General features: G+C 32.0%; 1 protein-coding gene across 1 annotated transcript; it reads left to right on the top strand.

Annotated features, from left to right (window-relative positions):
* Positions 1-187: 187 nt before the first annotated feature.
* On the top strand, positions 188-9871 carry LOC130892896 (DNA polymerase delta catalytic subunit). The gene is made up of 4 exons (XM_057798585.1): positions 188-338; positions 397-707; positions 1305-3198; positions 5569-9871. Exons 1-4 carry the CDS (start codon positions 289-291, stop codon positions 6473-6475), a joined length of 3162 nt encoding a protein of 1053 aa, XP_057654568.1. The 5' UTR covers positions 188-288; the 3' UTR covers positions 6476-9871.
* Positions 9872-10369: the final 498 nt, after the last annotated feature.

Raw genomic sequence — 10369 nt, 5'->3', positions numbered from 1 at the left:
AATACAAATTAAAAGGGAAATAATGATAAATATTGAGAATAGCTACGAATTTATAATTTTTTAACAACATTATTTATTACTATAAGCTTCATATTTGTTGTTTAAGCTATCGTAATAGATAAATATAAAACACAAAAGGGTGCCTATTTAGTTCGAGCGACGAGGCCAAATGATATTAGGTTAACTCAGTTTATAATAGATGACAAATGACATTTTATTTACCGCCAAACAATACAATTTGTTTAGTTGTTTAAATAAAAAAATTGTAGTAAAGAAAATAGAATAATAATGAATAAACGAAAGGATACCTCACCGCAAACTGCATTCAAAAAACTAAAGTATGTATTCATTACAATAAAATTTCCGACGAATTAATATAAAGTAAATGGTTTTTAGATCCGATAATTTCTTGAGGCCACCAGTACCCCCTTTGGACCCCAAAAAGGATACGCTAATATTTCAAGAACTTGAACTGGACCACTACACCGCTAACGTTTATCCTGGTATGCCAGGACCTCAAACAGGCAAAGTTCCGATTATACGTTTATTCGGAGTCAACCAAACTGGTAATAGCGTTTGTTGTCATGTCCACGGCTTCTCTCCCTATTTTTACGTTAATATGCCGAATAATTTTCCCCAGAACGAATTATTTACTTTCAAGAATAAACTAAATGATGCTGTCATGTCTGATTCAATGTATCCTAAAGGTACGCATATTTTTTTTCAATTTATAAAGTTGTTTTTGTTCGTGAGAGATGGTATCAAGAATTTATGTTATTTTGAATATATAGGTTATCCAGAAGGTTCACAATTTTTTGAGTGATTCATATTATAAATGTGTATTCGAGAAATCAGGATTTGAATTTGTATTTTTGTTTTGGGTGAGTTAGTGTATGGTAAACTTTACTTAGAGATATTGGACACTTAAGGGTTCGTGTTTATTTAATAATATGTAAAAAATTGTCTGTATTTGCATAAATTTGACTTCTAAATCACAAGAAATAGGAAAGAACGGATGTTTTTTTGAATTATCTTATATTTATATATAGAGTCTTAAAGAAATCGTGATTTTTGCAAATTTCAACAATTATTGAATTATGTAGAGTTTGTTATTTGGCAGTACTACTCTTTCTTATCTTTTGCTTATTTTAATGCCAAATTATGTAGTAATTAGTGGAGAAATCAGACAAGGAACATGCACAAACTTTTTTATCATGTTCCATGTTCCTTTTGGTCTTCTTATGTTTCTTTCTTGTTATCCTTTGTGAGATTTGACACCTCGTATTATTATTTATGTATTTTAGGACAGGCGCCCGAAGCTGTTTTGATGATCGAATTGGTTAAAGGCAAATCGTTGGTGGAATTTACCGGATACGAAGACGAAACTTTCGCAAAAATAACAGTCGCTCTACCGAGGATGATAGCGATAGCTAAGAGATTAATAACAACGACGATCGTTTATCAACCGCTGGCTTCTCACGTATTTTTCGCTTTCGAATCTAACGTAGATTTCGAAACTAGATTCATGGTGGACACAAACATATTGGGATGCTGTTGGATAGAATTGCCTTCGGGGAAATGGTTCAGGAGATCGAAACAAACCGATTTCAAAACAACTTCCAGATGCCAGATAGAAACTGACGTATCATGGACGGATTTTATCGTGCACGCCCCCGAAGGCGAATGGTCTTCGGTCGCCAAATTCAGAGTACACAGTATAGATATTGAATGCGCGGGTAGAAAGGGGATATTCCCGGAACCCAACGTAGATCCCATAATACAAATAGCAAACGCTGTTGGTTATCACGGCGATAAGGAAGTAATTTTCAGGAATATTTTCACGTTGAAATCGTGCGCGCCGATTGGACACGCCGAAGTTTACAGTTTCGAAAGTGAAGAAGAAATGTTGGAAGCTTGGGCGAATTTCGTCAGAGCTTTAGATCCTGACGTATTCACCGGATATAACATAAATAATTTCGATTTCCCTTATCTCATCGATAGGGCGAAACATTTGAAATTGACGCAATTTAATTATTTGGGTAGATTGTTGGAGGTACCTTCTGTGGTAAAAGAAACGGTAACGCAAACGAAAATCGGCAGGAGGACTTACAAATATATAAATTTTGAAGGGAGGGTGCCTTACGATATGCTATTGGTGGTGAAAAGAGATTTTAAATTGAGATCGTATACGTTGAACAGCGTTTGCCAGGAAATAATGGGGGAACAAAAGGAGGACGTTCATTATAGTATAATTACGGATTTGCAAAACGGCAACGAACAAACTCGAAGACGATTGGCAGTTTATTGTTTAAAAGACGCCGAATTACCTTGGAGATTATTGAATACGATATTAAGTTTCACGAACGATATAGAAATGGCGAGAGTTACCGGAGTACCGATCACTAGTTTATTGACCAAAGGAGAGCAAGTGAAAGTCGTGGCTCAATTATTGAGACACGCCAGACAAGCCGGTTATTTCATGCCGACGCATCAAGGCGCCCCTGGTTCGGATCAATACGAAGGGGCCACTGTTATAGAACCCGTTAGGGGTTATTATACTGAACCGATAGCCACTTTGGATTTCAGTTCTTTATATCCGAGCATTATGATAGCTCATAATTTGTGTTATACGACTCTGATTAAAAAACCCCAAAAGGAAAAATTGAATTTGACTGAGGATCAAATAACTTGTACGCCGGCGAATTGCATGTTCGTAAAATCGTCGGTTAGGGCCGGTTTGTTGCCGCACATATTGCAACACCTTTTGGCGGCCAGAAAGAAAACTAAAGCCCTGTTGAAAAACGAAGAAGATCCCGTAGTGAGGACGGTTTTGAACGGTAGACAATTGGCTTATAAAATTTCGGCGAATTCCGTGTACGGTTTTACGGGGGCTCAAGTCGGTAAATTACCGTGTTTGGAAATATCCGGTAGCGTAACTGCCTACGGTAGAACTATGATCGAACAAACCAAACAGGAAGTCGAACAACATTATAGAATCGAAAATGGTTACGAGGCCGATGCTAAAGTTATTTACGGCGATACGGATTCGGTTATGGTTAATTTCAAGGTGGTTTCGTTGGAGAGGAGCATGGAATTGGGACAGGAAGCCGCCGAATTGGTCAGCAAGAAATTCATATCGCCCATAAAATTGGAATTTGAAAAGGTTTATTATCCATACTTACTCATCAATAAAAAAAGGTGAGTCTTGTTGGAATTGTTCTATTTGAAACGCCCCGTATTTCAATCTGAATTTCTGCTTTTCCACTACTTTTTTTCACTTCGAATCGTCTCTTTAAAAAACAATCACAACATAATGTAAATATCTTATAAAAACAAATCCAAAGGAAATTTGTAACTAGCGCGTCCACCAAACTTTAGATTCTGTTTAACACCTTGAATAGTTGAAACGATCGAATTTTGTAAGTTGTTCATAGGACTGAAAATGAAAATTTCAAAAAAAAATGATTTTTGAGTTGTTACTATGAGTTGTTCTGGTTTTTACCTCGATTTTAGTGGCTTTTATAAGATTGTTCTACTTTGTTCCATAACGGTATAAGGCTGAGAATGAAACTTGTAAAAATATTAAAAAATAAACGATTATTGATCTACAGCAAGAAATTTTTAAGATATCGCCAATCTGACTATTGTTCTAAGTTGTTCTATGTTTGTTCCTTTTTGCTCTATAATCTAACATAACGGTGAGATTGAAACCTTTAAGACAAATGGGAAAAATTAACGATTTTTTATATGTAGCTTCGCGTTTTCAATGTGTCGCCATTGTTCTAGGTTGGTTCTATACTGTTCCAAAATATAGTGTCGAAAATAAATAATTTGTCACAAATTTTACAAAAAGAATTTCGTGGTTAGCACCTTACACTCAAGCAGTGGCGATTTTTTTTTGTGTTTTTCTGAGTTGTTCTAGCTTTTCCTCGATTTCAATGAATTTTTCTAGTTTGTTCCAAAACGACGTAAGACAGGGATCGAAACTTTCGAAACAAATTGAGAAAAAAAACCTGGTTTTAGAGTATTATTTTCAAGGTATCGCGATTTTCGCGATTGTTCTGGCTTTTTCTTCAATTTTAGTGGCGTGTTTTAGTTTCTTCTACTTTGTTCCAAAACCAAATCGGACTGGGAACGAAACATTTGCAGCAAATTGAAAAAAAGCTAGTTTAAGAGCACCATTTTCAAAGTATCGCGATTATCCCGGCTGTTTTGGTTTTTCCGATTTTATTGGCTGTTATAAGTTGTTTTACGTTTACTCTACTTTGTTCCCGAACAACATTAGGTTGAAAACAAAACTTTTAAAGCAATTTAAAAGAGAAATTCGGTTTTAGAGTAGCATTTTTAAGGTATCGCTACTTTCGCGGTTGTTTTGAGTTGTTCTGGTATTGTTTTCCTCGATTTTATTGATTGTTATAAGTTGCTTTCGATTTGTGCTCCTTTTTTTCAGAATAATATAGGATTGAGAACAAAACTTGTGAAATAGTTGAAAAAAAAAAGATTTTTGAGCTGCATTTTCAAGGTATCGCGATTTTTGCTTTTGTTCTAGCTTTTTCTTGGTTTTGTTGGTTGTTATAAGTTGTTTTCGGTTTGTTCTACATTTTTTCAGAATAATATAGGATTGAGAACTAAACTTGTGAAAAAATTGAAGAAAAAAAAAAAAGATTTTTGTGTTGCATTTTCAAGATATCGCAATTTTTGCATTTGTTCTAGCTTTTTCCTTGGTTTTGTAGATTGTTCTAAGTGGTTTTAGGTTTGTTTTACTATTTTTAGAATAATATAGCGTTGAGAACAAAACTTCTAAAAAAAATTGAAAAAAAATCCGGATTTTAAAGCAACATTTTAAAAGTTTCGATTTTCGCGATTGTTGTGTTTTTCTTCAATTTTAGTGGTTGTTCTGGGTTTGTTCATCTTTGTTCTAAAACGGACTGAGAACAAAAATTTCGAAGAAAATTGAAAAAAACCCAGTTTTAGTGCTGCATGTTCAAGATATCGCGATTTTGCAGATTGTCATAAGTTTTGTTCCAATTTTCTCTACAAGTTTTGTTCTCACTCCTACGCCGTTCAGGAACGAAGTCTAATAACATAGAATAACCTCTAAAATCGAAGAACAACTTCGAAGAAACTCGAAAATCGTCGAACAATTTATAACAATCCATATAATAGCGATTTCTCGCAATTGAAATGGCAGTTTGATATTAGTTGATTAACATAATTAATTTTTTTTGAAATTTCGAAAAAATATATTTTTTTTCGGGAACCAATATTCTAGAATAAGAACAAATTTTAAACAACTCATAATTATGGTTATAATCGCGATTATTTGAAAGTGAGCTGCTCTAAGTATTTTTCGCAAGTTTTATGAAAAAAATAATTTTTTTTTAACAAACAGAACAACCCCGGAACATTTAAAAGAATTGCCAAATTTTGAAAATGTTTATTGGTTTGTTGGGAAACCGGTTTTAATAATCGTTTTTACCATTTTTTTTTGACATTTTTAATATAATTCGACGAAAGAGAATTTTTTTAAACATACGAGGCGCGTTATTAATGAAATTAAATTTCCAGATACGCCGGACTTTATTGGACGAACACGAAGAAATACGACAAAATGGATTGCAAGGGTATCGAAACGGTGCGTCGCGACAATTGCACTTTAGTGGCCGACATCATAGGCACGTGCTTACAAAAACTCCTCATAAACAGAGATCCGGAGGGCGCCGTCGATTACGCCAAACAAGTGATATCCGATCTGTTACAAAACAACGTCGATGTCTCCCAATTGGTCATCACCAAGGAATTGACGAAGAACGATTATGCCGCCAAACAGGCGCACGTCGAACTGGCCAAAAAAATAACGAAAAGGGATCCCGGAAACGCGCCCAAATTAGGCGATCGCATCCCTTACGTCATAGTCGCCGGTACGAAAAACGCGAAAGCGTTCGAAAAAGCCGAAGACCCCATATATGTATTGGAAAACAACATCCCCATCGATTCGAAATATTATCTGGAAAATCAATTATCGAAACCTTTGATAAGGATTTTTCAACCGGTTTTGGGCGATAACGCCGAATCGATATTATTGAAAGGTGAACATACGAGAAGTAAAACGATGGTGACTTCGAAAGTGGGCGCTTTGGCGGCATTTACCAAGAAAAAAGAAGTTTGCGTCGGCTGCAAATCGGTATTGACGAAAGATTACGAACTAGAAGCCGTTTGTGGTTATTGCAAACCGAAGGAATCCAACATTTACCAACAGGAATTGAGCCATCACCGTATGTTGGAAAATAGATACGCTTCCTTGTTTACAGAATGTCAGAGGTGTCAGGGTTCGTTATTCGAAGAGATATTGTGCACTAGTAGGGATTGTCCCATTTTTTATATAAGGAAAAAAGTGCAAATTGAATTGGAAACGACTAAATCGAAAATCGCCAGATTTGGAGAACCTGTTGTCGTGGAACAAGATTTATTTTAATATGATAATCGATTTTTCGCTGTTAATTTATCAGTTTTTAAGTGAATTATAGAGTTATAGGTCGTTGAAAAAATGTAGTGTACAATATGTAGAGAAAACGAGATATTTTTATACGAATTCGATATATAATTCGTGTATTTGTATCATATTAAATATTATTTTCAACTTTTGTTTTTTCACTATAGTGGTTTCTTTTTGTGATCAATTTGAGGTTTTTTGTAAAATTTTTGATTATAATTTATTAAAATGTTATTTCAATATTTGTGGATAAAACTATCGATTTTTCCCTGTTAATTTGCCAGTTTTTAAGGAGAATTATCGAGTTTTTTTATATATTTAAGTCGTTGAAAAAATGTAGTGTACAACGTTTGTTGTTTACTATAATGTTTTTTTTTTGTAATAAAATTCACGTTTTTCGATAAAACTTAAGTTATTAAGTTATGATTTGTTGAAATGTTATTTAATTGTTATATAAAATACTTGCAACGTACATGTTTTTGGAGATATTTGAAAATGTATTTTTTTCTATTTATTTCTGTATTTTCTACTCATTTTGTCATTTCTCTTTAGCCAGTGGCGTAGTTAGTGAGGTGGTTACTGATTAAAATCGGTATTTTTGAAAAAAAAAAAAAATAGATATAATTCGATGAAACATCAATTTTTTACAACAAAACAAATAAAATTAATAAAATACTTCAAATATTCGAAAATATTTCTTTTTTTTTATTATTTTTTTAACGAGTTTCTTCAGTCTTGTAAAATTGAGGTTATTTTTCTATAAAAAGTTTCTTATTTTTTATTTTAACACAATTAAAATCTCAGTGTTTGTTGAAATAACTGAAAATGTCTTTTTTTCTCTTTTCACTTTTTCTTATTTTTCTTACATGTGTCTTGAGTCCTGCTTTCAATCCAGGGGCGTAGTTATGGAATTCGCACAGGCTACTAAGTGAATTCGTGTTTTTGAAAAAATTCATTTACAATTCTAAATGTCAACCTTTTTTCATAAAAAGTATTAAAATTCATAAAATACTTGTCGAAACTGAAAATTTCCCCTTTTTTTACATTTGTACGTGTTTTCTACTTGTTCCTTTATTTTTTCTTCAAGCCAGGGGCGTAGTTAGTGTCGTATCACAAGTTAATGAATGACTTGATGATTTTGAAAAAAAATCGATAAAACGAAATTCATTTTTTATATAAAAGATATAAAAATTCCCATAAAACTTTAAACACTGAAAATTTCCCTTTTTTACAATTTTTTGGACTAGTTTCCCCATTTTTGCATAATTGAGATTATATTTCTGTAAAAAGTCTCTCATTTTGATATGAAACAATCGAAACGTCGATTTTTTTCTTGAAATATCTAAAAATTTATTTTTCCTAGAATTTTCCCTTTTTTCTACTTTTTTTCCATGTTTCATGAGTCCTGCTTTTCGTACAGTGGCGTAGTTAGGGAGTAAATACGATTTTTTTAAATAAATTGCAAATTTCCCCCTTTTCACATTTTTCCTTCTAGTTTTTTCAATCATTGAAAATTTAGGTTATATTTCCATAAAGAATATCTTATTTTCGATTTTCCACATATTTTCCCCTTATTTCCACATTTTCTGCCTTTTTTACATGTTTCCTGAGTCCTCTTCCAATCCAGTGACGGAGTCGACGAGTTTCCACGGGCTACTGAGTCGTTTTTTTGTACTAATTTCTTCAGTTCTGCGAAATCTTGGTCAAAATTCGATAAAGTGTCTCTCATTTTAGATATAAAACAAAACGTCGATTTTTCTCTTGAAATATCTAAAAATTTATTCTTCCCTTAATTATCCTTTTTCTTCCATGTTTCTTGAGTCCTGCTTTTCGTCCAGTGGCGTAGTTAGTGGATTCCCACAGATTATTGAGTGAATTTGATATTTTTTGGAAAAAAATTAGGTTATAATTCAATAAAACGACCCTTCTACTTTTATTTGAAATATTTGGAAATGTTTTTTCCGTTTATTTTCATTTCTCCCCTTTTTTCAATTTTTTCCGTGTTTTCTACTCATTTCTTCACTCATGTTTTCATCCAGTGGCGTAGTTGAGTAAATCCCGTCATTTTTTTAAAATCTTTTGATAAAAATTAAATTCATTGAAACGTCTCTAAGTTATTATATAAAACTATTAAAACGTTAAAGGTATTTAAGCTTTCTAAAAATAGATAACCAAAAAAAATTAGTAATTTTCAAAATGTAATTTGGGTTATAAATAAAAAAAATCATTTTCTTGAAAAAAATTACCTTTGAATATCTATAAGCAGTGAATTTTTTCTCTTTCTTTTACTTTGTAATCGCATTTATAACTTTTTTCTCTTTTTTTCCAACTTTTCACGTGTTCTTTTAGTTCCAGCGACGTATTTAGGGGGGCCCTATTAAATACATTTTCCCCATACTTTACTACAGATAACTAACACATCGTTCTAGTAAACAATTTTTTTAACAAAATTTCTTTTTTTCAAAAGCTTCTCCCTAATATAAGGGTAGTTCGAGAAGTACTTGCAAGAAAATACAAAAATTTTGGAAAAATACTTTTCGATACTCTTCTGTTATTCCAAATACCTGTTAAGTGCCGAAATTACTTCTTCGTCGCCGTAAATTTTCTAAATCATTCACTGCTCTATAATTTTTTTCAATTTTAGTCACAAAAATTAATCCGAATGAATTAAATCTGGTGATTACGTTTATTGTAGTAGCAATTTATTGATTTCGAACATTTGGTGAAAACATTTGTGGTTTGATGCATTGTTTTCATGAAAAAAATACTTTGTTCTCACCCAAATGCGGTTGTTTTTGCATAATTTCTTCATAGGTTTTCTTTTTTTCATTAACCGATAAATATTACCCCCCACAACAGATTCCCCTTTTCGAACAATGGATTAATGACTTTGCAGTCATTTAACTTCAAGAACTATGAGTTTACATCTTCTTCGTCCTCCGTATATGTTATTTTATTCAATTCTTCAGATTTCTTTCCACTTGCTACCACTATTATTCTTCTAAGTTAGTTCAATCCCTTTTGTTCATCACCCTCGTATTCATCCTAATTTATAATCACCTGTGTCTTGTATTTATTCTTTTTTCCCTAATTTTATCAAAAACACTTCAAATACTTTCCCTATTTATCTTCTTTTGGCATTATAATTAACTTCATGTACCTGGATATATGGTTCATCTCCTGTATATAAAACTATAAACAAATGTATAGTTTTTTTTTTTGCACAAAGAACACCCTGTATCATGTACAACATTTAAACACCCTGTTCTTCTTAATGAACGTGATTTAAAAATATGTAGACGTCTAGATATGAAATTACATATGGCGTAATTAGTTAAAAATATAAAATACAAACAATATAGAATACAAAATATATTTTTTTTTTATTTCCTATCATTTCTTTTATCCCCATTAATATAACAAAACGTCCCTTTATACATTTAAAATCCTTCTTTAATTCTGTATACAAATACACGACGAGACTTATAAATTTCGGTTTTCGAAATTAATTTTTAAAAAATTTATTTTACAATATTTCAATGAATACAATTAATCTCAAGAGCGAACTAATTATAAATATTATTAAGTTGTTTACAAAAGTCTTATTTATAATAAATTAAATGCTGATACAGTCTTTATGATATTTGATACAATTGCGTTTTTATAAAATGTCCTTCAAGAATTTTCTACATGTAACTCCTCCATCCCTAAGAATGAAAAATGACGGAGGTATTTTTCATCTCTTGTTTTCTTCTTTCTTCTAATTTGATGTCTTCTTTTTTCGTTTCTTCAATTTTCTGTTTTCTCACAAATTTATTTTTATATTTACGAATTAACCAAAATATTAAAATTATACAAATTATTGTTATAGTAAAT

This window comes from Diorhabda carinulata, chromosome 4, assembly GCF_026250575.1.
Source record: "Diorhabda carinulata isolate Delta chromosome 4, icDioCari1.1, whole genome shotgun sequence".
NCBI lineage: Eukaryota > Metazoa > Arthropoda > Insecta > Coleoptera > Chrysomelidae > Diorhabda > Diorhabda carinulata.
The sequence above is the reverse complement of the archived record's forward strand: the minus strand, read 5'-3'. Positions and strand labels throughout refer to the sequence as shown.